At 42.5% G+C, this 26,592-nt stretch overlaps 1 protein-coding gene, 1 long non-coding RNA gene and 1 pseudogene across 2 annotated transcripts in view; 1 reads left to right on the forward strand and 2 right to left on the reverse strand.

Moving 5' to 3' along the window:
• Positions 1 to 5,353: 5,353 nt before the first annotated feature.
• On the reverse strand, positions 5,354 to 25,527 carry LOC129534442 (uncharacterized). The gene is made up of 2 exons (XR_008681058.1): positions 25,440 to 25,527; positions 5,354 to 5,587 (listed from the first exon to the last, which is right to left on the reverse strand). It is a non-coding gene; the product is annotated as an uncharacterized lncRNA (long non-coding RNA).
• SLC16A10 (solute carrier family 16 member 10) overlaps positions 17,717 to 26,592 on the forward strand; it is a 140,386-nt gene continuing 131,510 nt past the window's right edge. The window contains exon 1 of the mRNA XM_004044534.5: positions 17,717 to 18,321. Coding sequence (XP_004044582.1) covers positions 17,979 to 18,321 — 343 coding nt within the window. The 5' untranslated portion in view covers positions 17,717 to 17,978. The remainder of the gene's footprint in view (positions 18,322 to 26,592) is intronic.
• LOC115935082 (uncharacterized) lies at positions 21,419 to 21,531 on the reverse strand (annotated as a pseudogene).

Here is a 26,592-nt window from a genome sequence, read left to right on the forward strand (position 1 = left end):
TCAAAAAGAGGCCAGAATGGGACTGGGGCTGACACAGTGTGACTCCTCACCCAGAGATCATTAGCCTCTGGAACAGCCTCAGCAAAGAAGCAGAGGCAGCAGCAGGTCTAGGGACTTGTGCTGAGCTCAGGTACTGTCCCTAGGCATCATTAGGAGGTGTTGCTCTCTAGGGGAGAAAGAAATGAGTAGGAAGCACAAAGTGTTTCCAGGGTAAAAAAGAGTTACAGAGAAAAGTAAATGTTTGACCATCCTATGAAAACTAATAGCATAGACCAGGGATATGAGGCTTTCTGTATTCACTCATTCATTCATTCTCTCCTCCATTTATTCATTCATTCAACAAATGAACATTAAGCAGGCACCAAACTAAGTCCCAGATGATGCGAGGATGAATGGGTCTCGATTCTTGGCTTTGAATAGCTCACATTACACTGCCAAACGATATGGTGTTTGTAAAAGTGGCTTGTAAATGGCACAACACTACAACGTGTTGTTTATTCTTCCAACATTTAATATGATGGCTGGCATGGAACAGGTGCTCAAAAATGGCTGTTGAATGAATGAATAAGGAGCAGGAAGTGATAGGCACTGAAACAACATAGGCACTAAACAAGCTATAATACGTGAGAACTGGAGACAGTCTGGGTTGAAAACTAAAAAGGGATCTGTGTGATTCAATACAGCACTAAACAGGGCTCCTTGATTATTTCAGAGACTGGGAACTTCATGTTCTAAACCTTGCTTTTTTCATAACCGTGTGACTGTGGTGTCTTAATCTCTCTATGGTTGAGCAAGGGACTACAACCATATCATCAGACCCCCTCCTTTGATATACTTTGTGAATTGGGCTCCATCCTAAAGTTTAAGAAAGGAGCTAGAGTTAGAAAAATGCACAATTGCCTCTCAACTGTAAATCCCTTCAAATCCACAGTAAGAAATGAAACAGATGAAACTGTTGAACAAACATTTCCTTTTCTGTGTAGGAATGTGGTCACCACAAAAGAGAACTACTAGTTAAATTATAACCTTACGCTGGTGCTTACGTGAGCTTCTGTCTTTCTCCTGTTGACCTTCAGGAAGCTACAATGATGATTAGTATCTAATTTGGAAATTAATTACCTTATCTAGTTTTGAGACGTACTAGTTTCAAGAGACTGACGAGAATTGTGCCAAATTTGCTCCCTCAAATTCTTATATCATAGAAGGTGGCCATTATTGGAGATATATATATATATATATATATATATATATATATATATATATATATATATATATATATTTTAACCTTTTAAAAGGTCGTTTGACTATAAAAGCCCATATCACTCTTAATTTGTGCCAGGTCAGGGAAGAAAGCCCAGACTTAAATGTGGCCAGAAACCACAGTGCAGAAAGATTTAACAGTCCTCCCCACATTTTAGAATGAGTTGGAAAGGAGTCAAAATTTAATCTTAAAATCTCACAAATGCTTTATGACTACAATTAGTGCTCAAAGCTATCAGGTGGTGTAGACATGCACTACTATTGTAGAAACTGAGTAGTACATCTAGGTTTCCCAACAGAAAGATTTCTTTGAGGCTAAACTCATCATAAATGGTAAGGACCTTTCCTTCCTTCCTCCCTCCTTCCCTCCTTTCCTTCCTTCTTTCTTCTTTCTTTCTTTCTCTCTTTTTTTTTTTTTTTGACAGAGTCTCACTCTATCACCCAGGCTGGAATGCAGTGGCATGATCTTGGCTCACTACGACCTCTGTCTCCCAGGTTCAAGCAATTCTCCTGCCTCAGCTTCCTGAGTAGCTGAGATTACAGGTGCACACCACCACGCCCAGCGAATTTTTGTATTTTTAGTAGAGACAGAGTTTCACCATGTTGGCCAGGCTGGTCTGGAATTCCTGGCCTCAAATGATCCACCACCCACCGTGGGCTCCCAAAGTTCTGGGATTACAGTCACGAGCCACTGTGCTGGCCAGGATCTATTTTTTATTAAAATAATTAAATATATTTCATTATATGATAAATAGAAATTGGAAGAGACAAGGAACAGATTCTCCCTTGGAGCCTCCAGCCCTGCTAACATCTTAATTTTAGCCCAGTAAGACTGACTTCAGACTGCTGACCTTCAAATCTGTAAGAGAATCAATTTGTGCTATTTTAAGCCAGTACATTGTGGGGATTTGTTACAGCAGTAATAGGAAACCAGTACAATCCTCATTTCAAAATAGTTCCCAATATGGCTGCTGCGGTGGCACACCTGTAATCCCAGCACTTTGGGAGGCCTTGGCAGGAGGATTGCTTGAGCACAGGAGTTCGAGCAGCCAGCCTGGAAAACACAGTGAGATCTTGTCTGTTAAAAAAAAAAAAGATATTTTAAAAAATTTCTAATATATTATTTTTTATTAGACTATTGGACGTCTGGAGGGTATGTGGGCAGTAGAAGATGAAATCCTTTTGTCTCTGTGGGTGGCGGTGTTCAAATATTTTCCACTTTGGTATTTCAAAAGCTTTGTAATGTGTTGTGTTTATTTTATTTATGTGTTTTTGTCTCCCTTTATCAAGCTCTCTGGCTACATAGCCCATCATATTTTTTCTACTCTTATTTAAGAAACTGTCTCATGAAGAGCTGTCTGAGTCAGGGAAGAGTCAAAATCGAAGCTTCTATTTGTGCCTTTTGTCACAAACCTCCCACACTTGTTCCATTCTTCCTTCACACTCCAAGTCTTTTAGTCTTTCTTTTTCTCAAGATGTCCCCCTCCTCTTATATCTCCTTCTCTGTCCCTCTGCTCCACTTACTTCCACTTAATTGATCACTGTTTTCTTCTCCTCTTTTGCTCTGGAGCTCTCTCTCACCTGTCATATTCTTGAGTTTCCACCTGATCTTGTTCAAGAGTCCAGACCCTTTGCCTACTTCACCCTCCAGAATTTCTCAGCCAGTGGTTGAATCTCAACCAGAGGTGTCAGAAGTTCTCAGAGTTTGAAAGGGTTTCAAAGATTATTCTAACCATTCACGTTTGAAGTCTCCCCTCCTGCCTGACATATTTGATACATAAATAATTTCCTTCTTTCCAAAAGTTGTTTTTTATTTCTTTTTATTTTATTTTTTTGAAACAGGGTTTTGGTCTGTTGCCCAGGCTGGAGTGCAGTGGCACAATCATAGCTTTCTGCAGCCTCTAACTCCTGGGCTCAAGTGATCCTCCTGCCCCAGCCTCCCAAAGCACTGGGATTACAGGCGTGAACCACTGCACCCTGTCTGTGTCTGTTTTGTCCTACCTGTTTGTCAGGCCTACGCTCAGCCTTTGCCTGAGATCCCCAGGATGGCGGATCACTCCTTTATAAGGCAGTCTACCCTGACTTTGGACAGCTCTGATGGAGAAGGAGTTCTTCCTTCTGCTGAGATAGCAATCTTTTTCCTTCTAACTCTGATCCATGAGTTTAATTCTATCCCTTATGTCACTTGTAACAATACCATTTCCTTATCCACATGCTAGTCCTCCAATATTTGAAGATAATCTTCACATCCCCTACTGAGTTTTCCTCTACTCCAGGCTTAATATCTCTAGTCTTTTGAACTATTTCACAAATGATGAATTTTAGCTTTGTGGTTACCCTCTTCTGATTTTTTTTGGTCCCTGCTTCACTTAGAGTGATGTGCAGGGCTGACTGAATACACCAGAGCAGAGGGTCACTGTTACTGCTCATTACGCCAGCGCTGTCTAATAGAACTTTCGGTGATTAGGAAAATGTTCTGTATCTGTGCTGTCCAATCATAACCACCTGTGGTTATTGGGCATTTGACATATGGCTAATGAGAATGAAGAACTGAACTCCTAATTTTACTTTAATTATTTTAAATTTACATAGCTGTGTATGGCCAGCAGTGATCACATTGGGCAGCACAATTCTAGATGTTATATTTGTAATAATGTAGTTTAATTTTGCATGGTTTTGGAGTAGCCATAGGTTCATCTTGAGCTTACTTCTCTGAAAACTCTTAATTCTTTACTGATGCTAAGCCAGTTTGTTGTTAGTTGTCATATAAGTACAATTGTCATATTATAGGAGAAACCTATTTTGTGTTTCTCCCTGGCTAGCCTGTTAAAATGGCATGTTTTCCACCATTCTTAATTCTGACTTGTGGCCATCTATGTATTCTGAGTCTAGCTCAGTACTCTCTTCTCATTGTACTTCTTGGTTTCCTGATTCTGACCCTGAAGTCTGGAATCCAGATTTTGAGCTGGTATTCTTTAGGTCTTCTGCTTGTTCTTACATTATATATGCCATTTATTTATTCTATATGTTTATATGGAGCACCTTTCAAGTTCCAGGCAGGAACTGTGCTGGAGTCAGAGCCAAGAGAGATAAGACACAGCATCTCCACCAACACTAACTGATATCCTGCTCTAATCTGCCAGTGTAGGGGTTTTGGCTCCTGTCCTAGACTTCATATCTCAAGTTCAATATCTTGGTCTTAAGTCTTATTGTTTGAGGGTAGGTGGGGAAGAGGTAGGAAGACAGGTGGGAAGGAGAAAGGGGAATTGAGAGAAATGTTGTGGAATTCTAAGGAAAAACAGATCAAACTCCCTAAAGCAACAGTATATATTTTTCTTACTGAGAGAGAGAAAAAAATCCTCCCAATCATACATTTTTTTATGGCTAGCAGTCAACTTGCCTGTCTACTCTAACCATTTTCTTCTCTTTTATGTATCTACAGCCTTCTACCTCATGTTCAAAAATATGGCCTGTGGAAACACAGCCAACAAAAAGATATTCTTGATTTTGTTTTTGTATTTGTTTTCCTGATTCCTTTAAATAACCAGGACCAGGCAATGACGGTTTCTGTATATTCTGTATGTAACATACTGCCAATCTCATAAGGAGTTTATCATTTGAAGAATACACACCCTTTACCCATCATCTAAGCCAGGAAGAAGGGAGAGAGGAAGGAGGTAGGATGGTCTTAGGATGAGAAGGTAGAGGAAGCCATTTGCCTGAGGGCAAATAGATGCTGCTTTGCTTCTCTGAAATCCATCACAACTAGTTCCGGGATAGGGGTTATCACACTTCCAGATAGCTGCCCAGTTGGCCCAAATGGCTCTTGATCAACCAGGGTTAGTCATGGACCAGTTATCTGCAGGATTCTCTCCACATCCCATTTCTCCCCATGGAAAGGAACTATCTTTTATCTTAATTTTCAGAGGTCAAGCTTCAGATGATCCTTCTCAGGGGTTGGCTAACTAATTGGAAGAACAAAATCCCCACAAACGTAAGATTTGAGGAGAAAAAGATGCCTACATTCCCCATTCCCCACAGGGTGCTCTTTTCTGTGGTCACTAGTATGTTAAGCCATAGCAATGGGGGCAGGTCAGGGTAGGTGAGAAGGAGGGAAGGCTCATCTGACCTCCTCTCTTTTAAAATAGAAATAGGAAATATTATGTCTCTACACGTGGACAGAAGAAGGTATAGGAGGTACTGAAGCAAGGCCATGCTGAGGCTCTGGAAGCCTGGGGTCTTGTTGCTGTCATGCTGTAGACGTCCGTGTAGTCAGGGAGTAGTCAAATGTCCATCATTTCATTTTTCCCAGCCTCAGTTTCTTCATCTGCAAAATGGGAGGGTTAGACTGAATCAGTGTTCTTCAAACCTCAAAGCACAATCTATTAGTAGGTGGTGGAATCAATTTACAGTTTTTATCAACAGTTTTCAAAAAACGAAATAAAACATCAGAATGTGCTGTCTTGTACTTAGTAATGTAAACATTGTTTTGTTAGACTGTTGTTCCAATTGTGTGTGTTTGCGTGTATGTACTGGGTAATGACATCCAGCGTGTTTCTAACTATGAGTTATGGTAAAAAATGTTTTAAAAACACAGGAATCTGTGATTCTTGAGGTTCCTTCCACCTGGTGTTTTAGGTTTCCCTGTCTCTGCAGAAGGCTGTCTTTGGGGATTCACCTCCACTGTGATTTGGAAGAACAAGTTTCCATGATGCTATCCCACACTCTCCTCCCAAGCAGGCAGTCTTTGTTTGTATTGAGCCTGTGACATGCAGAGCCCCTCAGAAGGTGAGCAGAGGAGGGGGTGAGGTGTAACTGCGAGCCATGTTGTTAATGTGGACTCCCTGACATTTACATACACTGACATAGTTTCTTGGCATGGCGTAGGCCCTTCAGTTTTACAATGATGCCTTAGAAGAGTTTTTTGCCTTAAACAGGAGGTCAGACAAAATAATAAACTCCCTCCTCTAGAGGTAATATTGTATAAGTCCATGAATACAACATTTCAAGAGCTATTTATAACTAAGGACATCATTTTCAGCAATTGCAACAACAGCAGCAAGTTCACAGTGAGGCATGGGTCACAGAGAACTTCTGGCCATTTTTCTGCTTCATTTCCTCAATAGTCCTGAGGCCTGAGGTCAGCAGCTTGTGAGGGGTTGAGTCACAACTTGCTCAAATCTTCTTCCTCCAAAATCCTTTTAACTTCTGCTATACCACAAGGAAACCGATTATTTTCACCAAATGTAAATTATTAAACATGCTTTTTTGGTAAGGCACGGTGCTCACCCCTGTAATCCAGCAATGTGGGAGGCCAAGGCAGGAAGTCTCCTTGAGGACAGGAGTTTCAGACCAGCCTGGGCAACATAGCAAGACCATGTCTCTACAAAATAAGTTTTAAATGTTAGCTAGTGCATGCCTGTAGTCATAGCTACTTGGGAGACTGAGGTGGGAGAATCGCTTGAGCCCAGGAGAGCGAGGTTACAGTGAGCTATGATTGCACCACTGCACTCCAGCTTGGGCGATGGAGTATGACACTGTCTCTAATTAAGAAATTTTTTAAACCTGTTTTTTCTTCTTCTGACAGTAAATTTAATTCTATTCAGTACACTTCAACAAACATCGTAGGAAGGATCTGTGCTGAAGGGAGATCTTTGTTGAGCAGCCATGCTTTGGGGACACAGCATGGGGAGCCACAGGCCACAGATAGGACATATTCCCAAAGCTTGAGACCTGGTTAGGCAATGTTGCTGTATGCAAATGAAGCTGTTTAAATATCTAAACCACAGTTGTCATTCCAGAATATTTTCAAAGACTATGTGGCTCATGCCTGTAATCCCAGCACTTTGAGAGGCCAAGGCGAAACCCCATCTCTACTAAAAATACAAAAGTTAGCCAGGTGTAGTGGTGGGTGCCAGTAGTCCCAGCTATTTGGGAGGCTAAGGCAGGAAAATTGCTTGAACTCGGGAGGTGGAGGTTGCAGTGAGCTGAGATCATGCCATTGCACTCCAGCCTGGGCAACAGAGTGAGACTCCTTCTCAAAAAAAAAAAAAAATATATATATATATATATATGGGTTTCTTCAAACCTCATGAATAGTACTAAAGTATATCTAAGGTAAACTACAGCATGACTGAGGTAACGCTATCATAATAGAATGATGGCATATGGGGTGGACCAATTGGGGTTAGATGCCCAGGAATTGTTGTGGGTCCCTAAGCACAACAACAGACCTAGCCTCTTGAAAGCTAGCGACTGGACCACGGCCACACAGATGTGAAGTGACAGAAGCTCATCTGATTCCCAATGCTGGCTGGGCACGGTGGCTCACCCTGTAATCCCAGCACTTTGGGAAGCCAAGGCAGGTGGATTGCTTGAGGCCAGGAGTTCGAGACCAGCCTGGCCAACATGGCGAAACTTTGTCTCTACCAAAAATTACAAAAATTAGCCAGGTGTGATGGTGGGCACCTGTAATCCCAGCTACTCGGGAGGCTGAGGTGGGAGAATCGCTTGAACCTTGGAGACAGAGGTTGCAGTTGCAGTGAGCTGAGATTGTGCCATTGTACTCCAGCCTGGGCAACAAAGTGAGGCTCTGTCTCAAAAAAAAAAAAAAAAAGCCAGGTGCAGTGGCTCATGCCTGTAATCCTAGCGTTTTGGGAGGCCGAGGCAGGTGGATCACCTGAGGTCAGGAGTTCAACACCAGCCTCACCAATATGGTGAAACCCCGTCTCTACTAAAAACAAAACAAAACAAAACATTAGCCGGGGGTGGTGGTGTGCACCTATAGTTCCAGCTACTCGGGAGGCTGAGGCAGGAGAATCACTTGAACCCAGGAGGCAGAGGTTGCAGTGAGCTGAGATCGTGCCATTGCCCTCCAGCCTGGGAGAAAGAGTGAGACTCTATCTCAAAACACCACCCCACCCCCCCACCCCCCAAAAAAGAAAAAACCCAAGTGCTTTTGCCATTATAGCCGATGTTTTCTATAGTGGACTTGGGGAGACATCAGGGTAGCATAGCTTGATGACATTTTCTCTAAATATTATTTAATCTTTTTAACCTGGTTCTGAATCCCCTAAGAGCCTTTTTATAGTAATAGGTTTTGTCACACAGAGTTTTCCCCCTTAGAAAATAAGGCACTGTGTAACCCGTAAGAATACTCAAGTTGGCCTGACAGCACATGAAATTACATTTAAAAATGATATTGCAGGTTCTCAATTCATTTTACTGTAAATTTGCTTTCACTAAATCATTCTCTAGAGGCTAAATGGCTCTGGTGAGGGGAGATAATTCAATTCTGGAACACAAAGAGCTGAAGACCAGACTCTGGGCCCACATCACACCCCCATGGGTGGAGTGTCCTGGGGGCCTGAGGGGTGTCCTGGGGGCCTGAGGGGTGTCCTGGGAGCCTTGGGCTGCTCTCTGCCCTGTCCTATGGACATACCCCAGCACAAGGCTGGAGAAATCTGATGGAACAATTAACAGCATAAAAACCGATGCCCAATGTTTTGCTTTTGAATACATCTGAGATAAGAACCAAAATGTTTGAGGACGGAAGTCGTTGCATTAAAAAAATGAAATGGTGCTGGGCATGGTGGCTCACACCTGTAATCCCAGCACTTTGGGAGGCCAAGGGGGCAGATCACCTGAGGTCAGGAGTTCCAGACCAGCCTGACCAACATGGAGAAACCCTGTCTCTACTAAAAATACAAAATTAGCCGGGCGCGATGGCACATGCCTGTAATCCCAACTACTCAGGAGACTGAGGCAGGAGAATTGCTTGAACTCGGGAGGTGGAGGTTGCGGTGAGCCAAGATCATGCCATTGAGCTTCAGCCTGGGCAACAAGAGCGAAACTCCATCTCAAAAAAAATAAAAATAAAAATAAAAAAGAAAAGAAATGGTGAAGTTATTTTCCATTAGAAATATAAAATAGGTTGGGCATTTGTAGCTGCATAAAAATAAAAATTTAGAAAGTGTATTCATTTAAGATGTAGGATTTAGATGTAACGTAAACTGTAAAATGAGAAAAACATTTAAAGTTTTAAAAAATGCCAATAGTTTTTGGAGAACATGTGGTTTTTGGTTACATGGATAAGTTCTTTAGTTTGATTTCTGAGATTTTGGTGCAGTGTACCCAAGCAGTGTACACTGTACTCAGTGGGTAGTCTTTTATCTCTCACTCTCCTCCCACCCTTCCCTGGAGTCCCCCAAGTCCATCATATCATTCTTATGCCTTTGAGTCCTCACAGCTTAGCTGCCAGAGAAAGATTTTTTAAGGCTGTGTTATTTTAACCTAGGAGATCTGGCTTTACTGTCAAATGCCAGACTAAAAGAAAAATTATCATTTAATGATAATTGAAGCACTATATTTAAATTTCCCCAGATTTCTCAAAAATATAATATACTACAGTGGTGGGATCAGATAACTATATAAAAACTTAATTGCCTTTTACTGCATTAGCAGTAACCAGTTAGAAGTTCTTACGGAAAAAAATTCATTCCCAAAAGCAGTGACAACAACATTGGCAGCATGAAAATGAAATGCCTGACATACTCCTAACAAGAAATGCATGGGATCTACATGGAGAAATATTAATAAATATCACTAAGTAAAAGCCAATTTCTCTGTTAGAAAATGTGAAGAACAACTACCAAGAAACAACTTATAAAAAAGAAAATACAGATGGTCAATAAATATGATCTTTCTCACTGATAACCAAAGATTTGAAAAAGAAACTAACAATGAAATTTCATCTTTATCCTAAATTGGCAAAGATTTAAAAATAATTATATTATTCAAGATTTCCTGCTAGGTGTAGTGGCTCATGCCTGTAATCCCAGCACTTTGGGAGGCTGAGGTGCACAGATTGCTTGAGCTCAGGAGTTCAAGACCAGCCTGGGCAACATGGTGAGACCTCATCTCTACTAAAAATAAATTAACAACAACAACAAAAAGAAGCCAGGCATGGTGGTGTGCACCTGTGGCCCCAGTTACTTGGGAGGCTGAGGTGGGAGGATAGCTTGAGCCCGGGGGGAAGAGGTTGCAGTGAGTTGAGATCATGCCACTACATGCCAGACTGAGCAACACAGTGAGACACTGTCTCAAAAAAAAAAAAAAAAATTTCCTGGAGTACACTAACATGGGCATTCTGATACAGTACTTGTGGTTGTATGAATTGATAAAGTTCTTTAAAATTTAGCAATGTATTAGGAGCCTTAAAATACTGCTTTTCACCAGTAATCTCACATCTAGAACTCTATTCTAAGAACTTGTTAGAGATACAAAGATTTGTGTGTAAAGACGTTTATTGCAGTATTATTTATTATAGTGGAAAACCTGAAATAACTTACATGTACAATGATAGGGATGTGACTAAATAAATTATGGTCCATCTCCACAGTAGAATGCTTTATAGCCATTTGCTTCCTTCTTTTGAAGAATATTTGATAACATGGGGAAATTATTTATGACGTGATAAGTAAAAAAATGCAGGATACAAAATTGTGCTTTATTATGTGTACTGTGTTAGTTTTTGTTTTTAAGAGACAGGGTCTCACTCTGTCACCCAGGCTGGAGTGCAGCGGTATGATCATGGCTCACTGCAGCCTCGACCTCCTAGGCTCAAGTGATTCTCTTGCCTCAGGTTTCCAAAGTAGCTGGGTCTACAGGCATGCACCACCATGCCCAGCTAATTTTTTTTATGTTGCATTGGTTTCATAGGGCTGCCAAAATGAAATACCACAGACCTAGTGACTCAAACAATAGAAGTTGTTTGTTTTTTAGAGATCGGGGGGGTCTCGAAATGTTGCCCAGACTGGAGTGCAGTGTCTATTCACAGGTGTGGTCATAGCACACTGCAGCCTCAGACTCCTGGGCTCAAGTGATCATCCTGCCTCCCGAGTAGCTGGGACTACAGGCACGTGGCACTGTGCCAGGCTCAAACAACAGAAATGTATTTTCTCACACTTCTGGAGTCTGGAAGTCCAAGATCAAGGTATCAGCAGCAGGTGTGATTTCTCCCGAGGCCATTCTCCTTGGCTTGCAGACGTCTTCCTTCCCGTGTCCTCACATGGCCTTTTCCTGGTCACTCTCTAGGTTCCAATCCCCTCTTCTGATGTGGACTCCAGTCATATTGGATTAGGGTCCACCATAATGACCCCATTTTAATTTAATTAGCTCTTCGAAGGTGCTACCTCCAAGTACAGTCACATTCTGAGGCACTGGGGGCTAGGGCTTCAACATATGAATTTTGGGGACGGGGACACAATTAAGTCCATTAAACTATGATTCTCATTTTGTTTAAAAATGCATAGAAACAAAGACTAGAAGAAAATACAGTAGACCTGTGGCTTTTGAGCAATCCTGAAGGTTCATAATATATGATAATCGGTAGGTATGTTTGCTGATGTATAGATTTGAGACATAAGAACCTCTGGAGAAGGCCTGTGGCAGAACCCCTATGTATAAATGACTCTAGTTGTCCTCTGGGCATCCTAATCTTATCAGGCTTCTTCATGTTTCACTTATCATCTTGAATGCAACAATTTTAATTAAGGATCAAAAGAGTTGCTTAATTTTTTTTGGTGATACTATACCATTTTTACAGAAAAAATACAAAACAAATATGGTATCTCTCATACATGCATAATTAATAAATATTAAGGTTAAAATGGGTTATTTGAGTGGTTCTGTAATAAATATATATATATATGTTTTTGAGACAGAGTCTCACTGTGTTGCCCAGGCTGGAGTGCAGTGGCACCATCTGGGCTCACTGCAACCTCTGCCTCCTGGGTTCAAGTGATTCTCATGCCTCAGCGTCCCAAGTAGCTGGGATTACAGGTGTATGCCCCCACACCCAGATAATTTTTGTAATTTTTGTAGAGATAGGGTTTCAACATGCTGGCCAGACTGGTCTCAAACTCCTGGCCTCAAGTTATCCACCTGCCTTGGCCTCCCAAAGTGCTGGGATTACAGGGTTGAGACACCATGCCTGGGCTATAATAAATGATTTAAACTTTATTGTTTTTATGGCATTTGCTATAACAAGCATGCATTACTTTTTTTTTTTTTTTTTTGTCTGTAGAGATAGGGTCTCACCATGTTGTCTAGGTTGGTCTAGAACTCCTGGGCTCAAGTAATCCTCCCACCTTGGCCTCCCAAACCAAAGTGCTAGGATTACAGGTGTGAACCACTATACCTGGCCTGTATTCTTTTTTTTTTTTTTTTTTTTTTTGAGACAGAGTTTTGTTCTTGTTGCCCAGGCTGGAGTGCAATGGCACGATCTCGGCTCACTGAAACCTCCACCTCCCAGATTCAGGTGATTCTCCTGCCTCAGCCTCCTGAGTAGCTGGGACTACAGGCGTGCGCCACCACCCCTGGCTAATTTTTGCATTTTTAGTAGAGACGGGGTTTCTCCATGTTGGCCAGGCTGGTCTCGAACTCCTGACCTCAGGTGATCCACCCACCTCGGCCTCCCAAAGTGTTGGGATTACACGCGTGAGCCACTGCACCCGGCCTTTTTTTTTTTTTAGACTGAGTTTCACTCTTATAGCCCAGGCTGGAGTGCAATGGCGTGATCTTGGCTCACTGCAACCTCCGCCTCATGGGTTCAAGGATTCTCCTGCCTCAGCCTCCCAAGTAGCTGGGATTACAAGCATATGCCACCATGCCTGGCTAATTTTTTGTATTTTTAGTAGAGATGGGGTTTCACCATGTTAGCCAGGCTGGTCTCAAACTCCTGACCTCAAATAATCTGCCCACCTCAGCCTCCCAAAGTGCTGGGATTACAGATGTGAGCCACCTTGCCAGGCTCTGTATTACTTCTATAACTAAAAAAAGAAACACATGATTTAAACATATGTAAAAGTTTTCACCTGAAAATATGGAATCTTCTCAATTACACACTTTGTGGTTCTTTAAATTATTTTTGAATTCTATTCAATTTGGTTCAATAAATATTTGTTGTGCACTAACACTACTTGGTGCTGTGGTTCAAAGATTTGTGAAAGACTATCTGACCTGTCTGAAAATTCCTACCCTAGCCAAGGAGATTGAAAACCATTCTACTGACCATAAAAACTGCTATAAATAAAATATGGAAGCCTAGCGGAATGATCAGTAAAGGCTTCAGAGAAGTGAATTCCATTTTAGAGTGGAGCCTTGAAGATTGAGTGAGATTTCACCATTCAGAAAAGGGGAGAGAAGGTCATTTCAGAAGCAGGGTCTGCAGGGAGGAATAGAGGTGTTTATACTTGTTCCTGAAACGAGGAGCAGGCCTTAAGACTGCAGAACAGAGTTTCGGCAGGTATAGGGTAGAGGATGAATTGGTGCAGGCAGAATTTGTTGGCAGCAAGACTAATTAGTAGGTCATTATGATGGTCCTTGAGAAATGATAAGGAATCATTAAGGAACCAGCAGCAAGGATGGAGAGTAGGGAACCAGGCAAAAGACCTTCTGGAGCTAGAGTTGACAGGATTGCGTTTGAGAGAACCAGGGGAAAAGTATATTAGGAAGCAGACCCAGGTTTCAGCTTGGATTTGGGAGGATTAGGAGTAATACCAAAGGAAAATCAGGTTGAGGGGACTTCTGAAAGAGAGGTAAAAAAGTGGAGATGAGAGAATTAGTTCAGTCTCATTTTTAAAGTGCATTTTTTGGCCCTGTGTGGTGGCTCACGCCTGTAATCTCAGCACTGTGGGAAGCTGAGGTGGGCAAATCACTTGAGATGAGGAGTTCGAGACCAGCTTGGCCAACATGGTGAAACCTTGTCTCTACTGAAAATACAAAAAATAGCTGGGTGTGGTGGCACGTGCTTGTAATCCCAGCTACTTGGGAGGCTGAGGCAGGAGAATCACTTGAACTCAGGAGGCAGAGGTTGCAGTGAGCTGAGATTGTGCCACTGCCCTCCAGCCTCGGGGACAGAGCGAGACTCTGTCTCAAAAAAAAAAAAAAAAAAAAAAAAAAGGCGAGGCACAGTGGCTTACACCTGTAATCCCAGCATTTTGGGAGGCAGAGGCAGGCGGATCATGAGGTCAGGAGATCAAGACCATCCTGGGAGGCTGAGGCAGGAGAATCACTTGAACCTAGGAGGTGGAGTTGCAGTGAACCGAGATCTTACCACTGCACTTCAGCCTGGGTGACAGAGCGAGACTCTGTCTCAAAAATAAAATAAAACGAAATAAAAATAAATAAATAAGACTGTCCTAAATAGGAAAGGTTGGTCTTTTGAAATAGAATAAGGAATCAAGTGGATTGTTTTATTTAATAAATAAGTTTAACATAAACTACAGATGAAAAGGCCTACATAAAGCACTGTTGGCATTTAGATTTAATGAACTATTATACCTTTTAAAATTTTATAAATCTTTTTATCTGATCTCAAAGCACTTAATAAATAGGAACTCATTAAAAACATACCATCACTGCACTGAGCATGGTGGCTCATGCCTGTAATCCCAGCACTTTGGGAGGCCAAGGCAGGCGGATTACGAAGTCAAGAGATCGAGACCATCCTGGCCAACATGGTAAAACCCCATCTCTACTAAAAATACAAAAATTAGCTGGGTGTGGTGGTGCACGCCTGTAGTCCCAGCTACTCAGGAGGCTGAGGCAGGAGAATCGCTTGAATCCGGGAGGCGGAAGTTGAAGTGAGCCAAGATTGGGCCACTGTACTCCAGCCTGGTGACAGAGTGAGACTCCATCTCAGGAAAAAAAAAATACCATCACTATGTCACTATGCTGTAGTTATAAGTAAACAGGTTCATATTTTCAGGTGGAGAAGATGAGGTCAATCCAATAACACAATGTGAGTTATTGATTAGTGTGGACATAGAAATAGAAGGTAGTTTTCCTGGACACCTAAAACTCTGCTCCATTCAATAGCTTATTGGTAGTTAGAAGTAAACACTCTCTTTTTAAAGAGATGGATTATTACTTATGTTGCTTGAGGCCAGGAGTTCGAGACCAGCCTGGTTGCTGGTCTCAGCAATGTTGCTCAGGCTGGTCTCGAATTCCTGGCCTCAAGCAATCCTCCCACCTGAGCCTCCCAAAGTGCTGGGATTACAGGCTTGAGCCACCACACCTTGCCTCATTTGTTACAATTAATGACCCAATGTTGATACATTATTATTAACTAAAGCCCACATTTTGTTCATATTTCTTTACTTTTAATCTAATGTCCTTTTTCTGTTCCAGTATCCATCCAGGATATCACATTACATTTAGTTATCATGTCTCTTAGGCTTTTTTTTTTTTTTGAGTTGGAATCTCACTGTCACCCAGGCTGGGGTACAGTGGCACGATCTCAGCTCACTGCAACCTCTGCCTTCTGGGTTCAAGCGATTCTCCTGCCTCAGCCACCTGAGTATCTGGGATTACAGGCCCACGCCACTATGCCTGGCTAATTTTTGTATTTTTGGTAGAGATGGGGTTTCGCCATATTGGCCAGGCTGGTCTCGAACTCCTGACCTCAAGTGATCCGCCCGCTTCGGCCTCCCAAAGTGCTGGAATTACCAGCATAAGCCACAACGCCCAGCCCTCTTAGACTCTTTTTTACTGTGACAGTTTCTCAGACTTTCCTTGTTTTTGATGACCTTTACAGTAATGAAAGTACTTAATGGGTATTTTGTAGACTGTCCTTGATTGGGATTTGTCTAATGTTTTTCTGATGGTTAGCCAGGGATTATGGGTTTTGGCAGGAAGACCACAGAGGTAAAGTACCATTTTCATCACATCATATCGGGGATACATTATCATCTAGTTGAGGTACTGTGTACCATTTTTTGCACCCTAAAGTTACTTCTTCCCCCCACTTCCCCTTTCCATCCTATACTCTTTGGAAGAAAGTTACTATGCATACCCACACTTAAAGAGTAAACCATTGTACTTCACCTCCATGAGGGAGGGAGTATGTTCATAAAGTATTTACATTTCCTGCAGGAGAGATTTGTCTATTCTCTCCTCATTATTTATTTAATCATTTACTTACATCAGTATTGACTCGTGGATAATTCTTACATATGTGTTTGTTTGTGTGCATGCAAATATATAATCGATGTGCTTTCTTTGCCCAATAATATGTTGTGGACAACTTTCAAAGTCAATAAATACAGATGACCTTCAGAACTTTTAGAGGTTTTAAAGTAAGTATCTAATCAGTCTTCTACCAATGTACATTATACTTCCAAATTTTCCTTATTTCCAACAATACTGGTGTATCATCTTCATACATCCATTTTTGTGCACTTATGTGCCTATTCCTTTGTTTACTATTTTACCCTCATTTCTAAGGCAGATTACACTTGAGCTATGTTCCCCATTCCACAACCAAGCACGGCTTGCTTTCCTTAGTTTATGCTATTTTCTGTACCTGAAATGCTCTTTTCCTGTCTTGACCCACTGAAGTCGTATGTATGAATCAGGGCTTCGGCCAAAGGCTGTTTGCTGTAGAGGCTCTTCTACAGTGTTTGGAGAATTTAAGGGACTATCTCATCTCTCTCTTTTGTACATGTATTATAACACATCATCTGAGCCTCCTAGTCTCTCCCAGGACTCTTTTTTCCTACCAGTTTATCAACTGGTAAGAGGCAGAAACGAGATCAATCGCACTCATCTGTGTACTGTATCACAGTGGTGGGCACATCAAGTAACTAGCATATTTTGACTTTGATTGAAGTGAAGAATACGAATAACAGAAATTAAGAAGCATCCTCAATATTGCATAGCAGGTTACTCTTCCTTTCTTTTACATAGGATGGCACTCCATGCTTCAGGGAGACAGAGGAGTTGAATACAGGTTTTAGTTTTTGTTTAAAGTGAAAACGACTCTGATGTAGTTGAAAAGTAATGCTTTCTAGCTGTCTGTTAAAAATGTTTGTTGGTTGAAGACTTCGGAATTGCAGTCCAGTGAGGACTGAAAATAAGCATCTTTGGTGTGCCAAATATTCATAAGGAAATTGTATACGAATGCAAGAGAATGGAACTGAAGTAATAAAATAAGGGCTTTGATCCTTCAGATGACTTATTTAAGAAGCCAGGTGGCATAACGAATCTTACATATTATAATTAGTACTGAGAGGTGAATGCCAAAACATAAAACAAACACAATCGAGACAATGTTAGTGTGACTGTGACGCTGTGTCGGTGAGTTGAGGCTAAAGATCCAGTGTGGCTCTCCTGAAGGCCCACCGCGCCCGCACCTAGGAGACGCGCCCCTTCTGCTCATGCTTTGAGGCGGGGTGACCCACACATCTGTGCCCCTCTCTGAGCAGGAGGAGGCCCCGTCGCAGACGCGCGCGCAGACAGCGTCTGCAGCGGGCACCTGGGGCCGCGCGCCGCGGGGCGCCCCGCCTCCGCTCTCCGAGGCCCAATCATCTGGAGGCTGTGGGGGCACGTCCCGCTCCCGGCCACGCCCCCAGCGGGCGGGGCGGGGGGTGCTTTTAAGAACAGGCGGCTGGCAGTGGGCTCAGTCGGGGGTGCGGGGCTGTGACCTAGAGGCTTCGGTGTCGATCCCCGAGGTGTTCGCGCGCGCCAGCTGTCCTCGCGGCCGCCTGCGCGCTGGCCGCCTGCGCGCTGCCCGCCCGCCCGCCCGCCCGCCAGGGGCTCCGCCGCCCTCGCCTCGGCCTCGTTAGCCCGCCAGGAGCCCCGCAGCTCCTCCGGGAGCCCGCTGGTAACTCGCGTCCCTCGCGCTTCTCCGGCGCCTGAGGGGCCCGCCTCGGGCCATGGTGCTCTCCCAGGAGGAGCCGGACTCCGCGCGGGGCACAAGCGAGGCGCAGCCGCTCGGCCCCGCGCCCACGGGGGCCGCTCCGTCGCCCGGCCCGGGACCCTCGGACAGCCGCGAGGCGGCTGTCGAGAAGGTGGAGGTGGAGCTGGCGGGGCCGGCGACCGCGGAGCCCCGTGAGCCCCCCGAACCCCCCGAGGGCGGCTGGGGCTGGCTGGTGATGCTGGCGGCCATGTGGTGCAACGGGTCGGTGTTCGGCATCCAGAACGCTTGCGGGGTGCTCTTCGTGTCCATGCTGGAAACCTTCGGCTCCAAAGACGATGACAAGATGGTCTTTAAGACAGGTGAGGCGCGGCGCCCGCCGAGGCCAGCCTGGGCGACCCGCGTGGGGCCCCCGAGCGTATCCCGCGTGTGGGCTGTGTCTGCCTCCGAGTGTGCATGTCGGTGGGTCCCTGTGCCAGAGGGTGCGAGCAGGGGGGTCTTTCGAGTTGCAGACAGAGCCTGCCGCTTTTGGGGCCTCGGGGTGCCCGTCTTTATATGGAATCCAGCTGCAGAGCTGTGTGTTTGCAAGCAGGTCGCAGAACTTACTTGCCGAGATCGTCCTCCTTTCTCCTCAGCAGAGCAGACGCTAACAGTCCACAGGAGCCCTTCCTTTTATTGTTTGAAAACAAACAGAACCCCAGAACCTTCAACCCCAGTCATCGCCCTGTCATTTTTGTGGTCTTTTTCGTGACTATGCCAGTTATGTAGTTCTTCACCTGCCTCCCTGGGCCGCAGAGGGGTGTGCGTATGTTGGCGGGGCGGGGGGTGGAGTTTGGAGGAATGAAAGAGATTTGTACGAAGGTCACTGGAGTTCCAAAGGGGGCCCTGCAAGAGTCACGGTTCCGTGCGTTCCCGTCCCCCCGCCTTTTTTTGCCCTCTGGGTTAAATGTAGAAAACACGGGAGGCAGCCGGATTAGGGACTAGGATGAGGAAGGTGAAGGGTTGCTTCTTCCCTCTTCCTGTTGTGTTTTTTGACATTTTTTTTTAACCATATAGTAAATTAGATACAAAAGGTGCAGATTCAGCGTTTTCTCCCTGTGGAGCATTATTATGACTTTTTGGCTGGTTAAGCAAAAAACAAATCTAAGACCTTCTGCATGACACTTTAACATAAATTCTTTCACTTTATCCTGCAGGGTGAGCGCGGTCAACCCCATTTGGGTGAGAAAACTGTAGCTCAGTGAAAGTGTCTTGGTGGGTAGTAGAATGGCAATAAAACACATATCAACTGACTTCAAGGGCTAAGTGATTTCCATTACTAAATCAACCTCCCTCCCCATCATTTGGGGTAACTTTATATGATTAATAGTCTTTTTTTTAACCTTGATTTTCTATTATTTTTAGAGTGAATATTTCTTAGGTCTTTAGTATGCATATGAGGAATAGGCAAGACTGTAATAAATTCTGAGACAAAGGTAATGCTGGGTTATGCTGAGAGTTTTAAAACCTGATATAAATACTATTAAACTATTTGTATCATTCTGCAACTTAACTTTTCTTCCATTCCGCATCATGTTTGTAACTTATCCACATAATACCTCAGTGTGAACTGATAACTCAAATTCTTTCCATTTTAACTTACGTGGTTTGCATTGTTTGACTATATTATACTCTATGCATTCTCCCTTTGATGGGCATTTAGATTGCTTCCAAACTCATTCTAAACAATGCTGCAATGAATATTCTTGTACACTCTCTTTATGCATGTGAATACGGTACCATATTTAACCTGGAATTTCTGTTCTTTAAATAGCTATTGAAACTGCTGTGGTATGCGGGTCAATGGGCTAGGTACAAAAAGTGTTAAAAATGTGGTAACATATCCTTACCATTTAAGGGAAGTAATCATTGTAAAGTTTAGCAGGGGAGATATGCATATATAATAGCAAACAAAAATAGTTTGTTGTCTTTTCTATATGAGTATTGGGTGTCAGAGAGAAAAGCCCCAAAACAAGGCAGAATTGACAGAGTTAACATTTAAAGACTAGTTCCAACATTTACCATATTCCTGCCTGGGATTACAAATTTTTTAATGCAGTCAAGACAACAGCAGTCTTTTGTTTATCATTGTTTTTGCAAATTCAGTTAAGTAGATCCTTTGGTGTCTGTGGGTGGGTTTTCTTTTTTCTTTTTTTTTTTGAGAGAGAGAGAGCAATTGCCAGAGAGACCATAGCTTTGCCAGGGATGAAAATTTTGCAGTGTCAAAGTCTCTACCTACTACTTGTCCCCAAAGTTCCAATTGGCTACAATATCCCAATACTGGGTAGCTGAGAGTGAGGGAAGGAACCTGGTTTTTCTTTTGCACTCTGTGGAACTTTGTGTTTTCCATTTTGATGAATATCTTTTTTCTTTTTACTCAGTTCAGTCTTTGACAACTTTTTCAGTCATGTTTGTGTATGTGTGGGTATATATCATATAAACAGTTGTACAGGTATGCTAGTTAAAGGTGTGAAGATCTTTGTGTTTCTCTGCCTGACTGCTGTATATCTATTTATGGTTGTGCCATTGCACAAGGGTGCCCAACTCAGGGGTAAGTGGGGACTGAAAACCAGCCTGGGCTCTGGGTGCCCTTTGTCTGATTCCTACAGAAGGGCCCTATGCACTTGTAATGGCCCTGTATAACACAGCACCTAGATTGAACAATGGCCATTACTTGGGTGCTAGGTGATACATATATGACTGATAGATGTTAAGGGCTGAGGAAGAAAACAGATTTAAACTTAGTGCTGAAAAAATGGTTACAAGATAGTCTTTAAGCCAGTTATTGTTGAGATCTCTCTCTCTTCCCCTGTCCCCTACCCGTTTCTCTTTCCTTCAGTGCACACACACACACACACAAAGGTGTTTCATGAAGTCCCTCATCTACCACAGTCACTGTTGAGAATATCTGCTTTGAAGTTTGATTGGTCACACTTTTTCACTTTGATATTCGAATGCTGAGTCATCTGTGATCAAGCATATGCAAGCTTCAAATACATGCCAAAGAATATCTGGAATTTGTTTAAGCCTTTTATTTTTCAAAGTTTTGGTCTATTTTCTATTACCGTACTCATGATGGATAATCCTGGTGTTAGAGTACAGCTAGTTCTGTCTCCTTGTTTCCATTACTTCTTTATAGCAAGTGATTAGCCTAAGGATATACAGGGAGGTGGTGGTGGAATGGAATCTAGGTCTCCAAATGATGGTGCGCATTTCTTGAGTACTTTCCTGTGGCTAAGCACTTTAGATGCGTTCCTATTTAAAGCTTACCACGATTCTCTGATAGACTTTGTTAATATCTTTCTTTTCAGATATGGGAACTCAGGCTTACAGAGTTTAAGTAAGAAGTGGAGCCAGAATTCAACCCCAGGCTTATCTGACTCTAAGAGCTGGGATTTTTATTTTAATTATTTATTTATTTAAAATATGGAATGCTTCATGAATTTGCATGTCATCCTTGTTCAGGGGTCACGCTAATCTTCTCTGTGTCATTCCAATTTTAGTAGATTGTTGTTCAAAGTGCTGCTGAAGCAAGCACCAGGAGCTGGGTTTTAATCATTCATCATATTGCATTGACTAGATAACATTCTGCAAATACGATGTTTTTTATGTTGTTGATTAAGTGTTAGTGATTGGTTGAGTGCTCTACCATGCATTCTGGGATTAGAAAGAAGGGTCCCTGTTTCTTGGTCCTACTTTGTGGTGAATAAACAATTGCAAATTATTAATGTCTCAAACTATATTTCTGAAGTGTAGAGAGACTTCCATAGAAGAACAAGATACTTCCATATGCCGTTCAAGCAAAAGTCTGGGGTTTCCTTTGAAGAACTTTTAGATTGATCCACAGCAGGACAATGTTTCTAGGCAGAACTGAGGAGGAGCCTTTCTTAGGCTCACTTCTCTTCAGGGCTCTGTTAACTCTTCCCACGCGATGGATAATCTACCCAAAATTTTTCAGGAAAGGGCCTGAAGAAGTTCATTCACACTAAGGTGTAAGTGAGTTTACACATCTTACTGTTAATTCTCTTTATACAAATGTTTACCAAGTTATCTAACACGCTTTGTTTTGGGCTCTGTCCTGGGGACTGGAGATAATGACTGAGAGAGAAAATGTCAGCTGTTTCAAAGTAGCTTGGGATCTGTTGTGGGATACAAATTAATAACAGACCAGAAGTAATAGAATATTTCCCTGAAGGATTTTCAATATAACAGGACTCAGTTTTACTATAAAAGGCTGAAATTCTAAGGTCATTTCAACAGTTGGTGGGGTTGGGGGTGGGGAAGGCATTTGACGCCTCTTTCTCTACGGTTATAAATCTCACTTGGTGAAATTAAGACTTTGGAAAGGGGAAGTAAGCCAACTCCAAGTTGGGCAGTAGAACCAATGAAAAATGCTGACGGCATCACAGTCCCATTATGGTGCCCAGCTGCCAATGACATGGCACTCAGAGGAGTGTCTCACACATCCTGCTGTGTCTGAGGGAGCAAGCTGAGCTTGAGTTGTCTCTTTTTTTGTTGTTGTTGTTGTTTTTTTTGAGGCAGATTCTCGCTCTGTTGCCCAGGCTGGAGTGCAGTGGCACCATCTCGGCTCACTGCAACCACTGCCTCCCGGATTCAAGCAATTCTGCCTCAGCCTTCCGAGTAGCTGGACTACCTGCGCGTGCCACCACACCTGGCTAATTTTTGTATTTTTAGTAGAGACAGGGTTTCACCATATTGGCCAGGCTGGTCTCAAACTCCTGACCTCGTGATCCATCTGTCTTGGCTTCCCAAAGTGCTGGGATTACAGGCATAAGCCACTGCGCCTGGCCAGGTTGTCTCTTTTTAGTTGAATTTTTACCTGTTCACATGTGTATTCTTCTTGCCTAGGTAGAGAGGAATCAGACACTCTGGGGAAGAATACAAAGAAATACAATTAAGTGGAACATTGTTTTTCCTTAGAAAGTGCAATTTTGGGCTGGGCGCAGTGGCTCATGCCTGTAATCCCAGCACTTTGGGAGGCCGAGGCAGGTGGATCACCTGAGGTCAGGAGTTCGAGACCAGCCTGGCCAAGATGGAGAAATCCCGTTTCTACTAAAAAGACAAAAAAATTAGCTGGGCATGGTGGCGGATGCGTGTAATCCCAGCTATTCGGGAGGCTGAGGCAGGAGAATTGCTTGAACCTGGGAGGCAGAGGTTGTAGTGAGCCAAGATGGCGCCACTGTACTCCAGCATGGGCAACAAGAGTGAAACTCCATCTCAAAAAAAAAAAAAAAGAAAAGAAAAAAGGAAAAAAGAAAGAGCAACTTTGTTTTAACTCTGCTAGATACTGGAAAACCCATGGAACTAATGAAGAGCCTAGGGCTTTTTATTTGTTTTGAGATTGTGCCATTTCACTCCAGCCTGGGCAACAAGAGAGAAACTTTGTCTCACAAAAAAAAAAAGTGTAAATCAAAACATTAAAAATTAAGTAGTTTGGAGGTAGATTATCAAAAAGGTCCTGAAAGGGAGGTTCTTTGGCTATAATCTTTAACGCAACTCTACACTCCCTGTATGGAGACAGATTTCTTTTTAGATGGTTACAATCACAAAGTAGGATTTTCAGTAGCATTTAGGGATGAATGAATCTTGCAGCACCTCTCCATGTATCTTGCTAGCCCCTCTGAAACTTCAGGTCAGTTAGTGCTTCCTCAGAAATTGTTCCCCCCACACCAAGTTTTCACATTTACAGTTATACTGATATCCACATTGTACAGTTGTCTGTGACACCTAGATTATAGGAAATTTTGGCTATAGTTCAGAAATTAACTGCTATGTTTTGCCTTTACGCTAAAGAGATTTTGTTTTGTTTAGTAGGAAAAGCGGCCTGTATAACTAGCCATTTCTGTATCTTAGAAAAGTTTTTAGTAACAGTCCTTTGTTGAGCTAGTTACAGTGAGCAAATAATCTGGTTCATGGTCCTATACATCTTTCACTATAAGAAAAATACCTGATTGTTATTTACACTGGAAGAGAGGTAGAAAAGCTAAGAGAACTCACTTATGGCAATAAACCAATCTAAACTACCTGCTAAAATAAGTGAGAAGATTATAAAAATGGTTCTAGGATTTTGGAATAATAGTGAATATGGTATGGGCGTTTCATACTTCATTTCCAGAATGTTTCTGGATTCAGTGCGAGACTGAATAGCGTATATAGTGAATTCTAATTAAATACAACAATGTGAGATTCCTGTGGTGTTTTTTCATGGAATTAAAAATTAATTTCAATAAAATTAACTGCTGAAAGAACCCAATTAGCCAAAATGAAAAACATAACACATTTCTTCAGGAGCGATTTTGAGGTGTCTTTTAGAATAAATTGTACTCTGCTTTTGATGTGATTTGCTACATCTTTTTGTTGCAGTTCCTTGAGGCTCAGTCCCTGGCCATATACTTGCTTCACTTTTCCTGCCTTCTTCCATCCACTGTCTTGGGGCTGTTATTTCCAAATCTCATCTCTGTGTTCAAGACTCTTATTTACTATTTCTGGACAGTTCCATTTGGGTACACAGGTACATCATACTAAACTAACGTGAACTCATTTTTCAGCTACACCATACAACCTTCCCTTACTACCAAAAATGACAGCCCATTTGTCGGCATTCTTCTGAATCCATATTCCTCCTTCTTAATTCTCAGTGCATGATACCTCTGGTTGTTTAAGTCAGAAACCTGGAATGTATCTTAGCTTCTTATTTCTCTTCCTTCCTTACCTGTTTTGTTAAATCAGAGTTCTTTTGTGTTTACCTTCTTAATGCCTCATAAATCAGTCCCACTTTTCTTTCACTACTGTGTCTTAATTCATGCCTTCATTTACTTTTTATTTTATTTTTTGGGATAGGGCCTCACTGTGTTCCCCAGGCTGGAGTGCAGTGGCATGATCATAGCTCACTGCAGCCTCAAACTTCTAAGCTCAAGCAATCCTCCTATCTCAGCTTCTTGAGTAGCTGCAACACCAGGCATGTGCCACCATGGCCGGCTAATTAAAAAAAATTTTTGTGTGGGGATGGCATCTTGCTATTTTGCTCAGCCTTGTCTTGAACTCCTGGCCTAAAGCGACCCTCCTGCCTCAACTTCCCAAAGTGTTGGGACTACAGGTGGGACCTACTGTGCCTGGCCACCTTCATTACTATTGGCAACAATTAGTCATAACCCCTTAACAGGATTGCTTGTCCTCAGTTGTACATCTGAGTGATTTTTCTAAAAGATTGGACCATATGATTTTTCTGTTTAAATGCCCAGTGACACTCATTACTTTTAGGAAAATGTCAAACTCCGTACTCCGAAGGCCTGCAAGCTCTGGCCCTTGCCTGGCCCTCTAGCCTTGCCCCTGCTTCTCTCCCTTACTGGTCTTTGTGTTCTAGCCAACCTGTAGGTGTTACACTGGCCCAAATTTGTCTTGCTGCTTTTTGCCTCTGTACCTTTGTGTGTGCCACTCCTGTCTTCAGTGCGATGGTTGGTCCTTGTGAGATTCTGATGAAATGGTTGGCCATTTTATTCTTATGTCACAATCCTGGGACACAAACAGTGATTTTATGCAATTGTTATGTATTTGATGCACTTGGAATATTGGGGGTAGCTACATTTTGGAGTTTTGAGAACGAATTCAAATAAGTTACAAATTATGTTTAAAGTGGTAGACAGAGAACCTGATTTCAACCTATTCTAATAAAGCATTCTGTGAAAGCCATTTTAAAGATGATCCATATTTGTTAAAGTGGTAATTTTTATATTCTCTGATATGGTTTGGCTGTGTTCCCACCCAAATCTCATCTTGAATTGTATCTCCCATAATCCACACTTGTCATGGGAGGGAGGTAAGTACCTGGTGGGAGGTAATTGAATCATGGGGGCAGGTTTTCCTGTGTTCTTGTGATAGTTAGTAAGTCTCATGAGATCTGATGGTTTATAAAGGGCAGTTCCCCTGCACACTTTCTGTTGCCTGTTGCCATGTAAGACATGCCTTTCCTCCTCTTTCACCTTCCACCATGATTGTGAGGCCTCCCCAGCCATGTGGAACTGTGAGTCCATTAAACCTCTTTTTCTTTATAAATTACCCAGCCTCAGATATTTCTTCATAACAGTATGAAAATGGAGTAATACATTCCATTACCATAAAGAAAAGGCTTTCATGTACATTATTTTTTAGAGTAGCCTTGTGGTATGTCATTACCTCCATGGATAGATAAGAAAGTTGCAACTTGCACAGTATTAGGATTAATATCAGTATTTACTTTTATTAAGTTGAACTTAAGAGCAGCTTTTTGGCTGGAAAAAAGTTGTACTTATGTCAAAGTTGTCCTGAAAGTAGAATCCTACTCCTGTCCCCAGCCTGAAACTATTTACTACATATTTACTTGCATGTTCTTTAGAATATTTTCTCAATAGTATCTCCTACTCAAGTCATCAGAAATGCTGTGATGTCATTTTTGGAAAAGAATTCCAGAGTTATCACTGCCTAGCTAGAAATCTGGTCTTATATTCAAATTAAGCAAACCTTAACGAAAACAAGCTAAACCCTAAACATAACGTGAACAGTCAGCTCACCACAGTTCTGAGCACCTGCCTTGCCTG

This window comes from Gorilla gorilla, chromosome 5, assembly GCF_029281585.2.
Source record: "Gorilla gorilla gorilla isolate KB3781 chromosome 5, NHGRI_mGorGor1-v2.1_pri, whole genome shotgun sequence".
Taxonomy (NCBI): domain Eukaryota; kingdom Metazoa; phylum Chordata; class Mammalia; order Primates; family Hominidae; genus Gorilla; species Gorilla gorilla.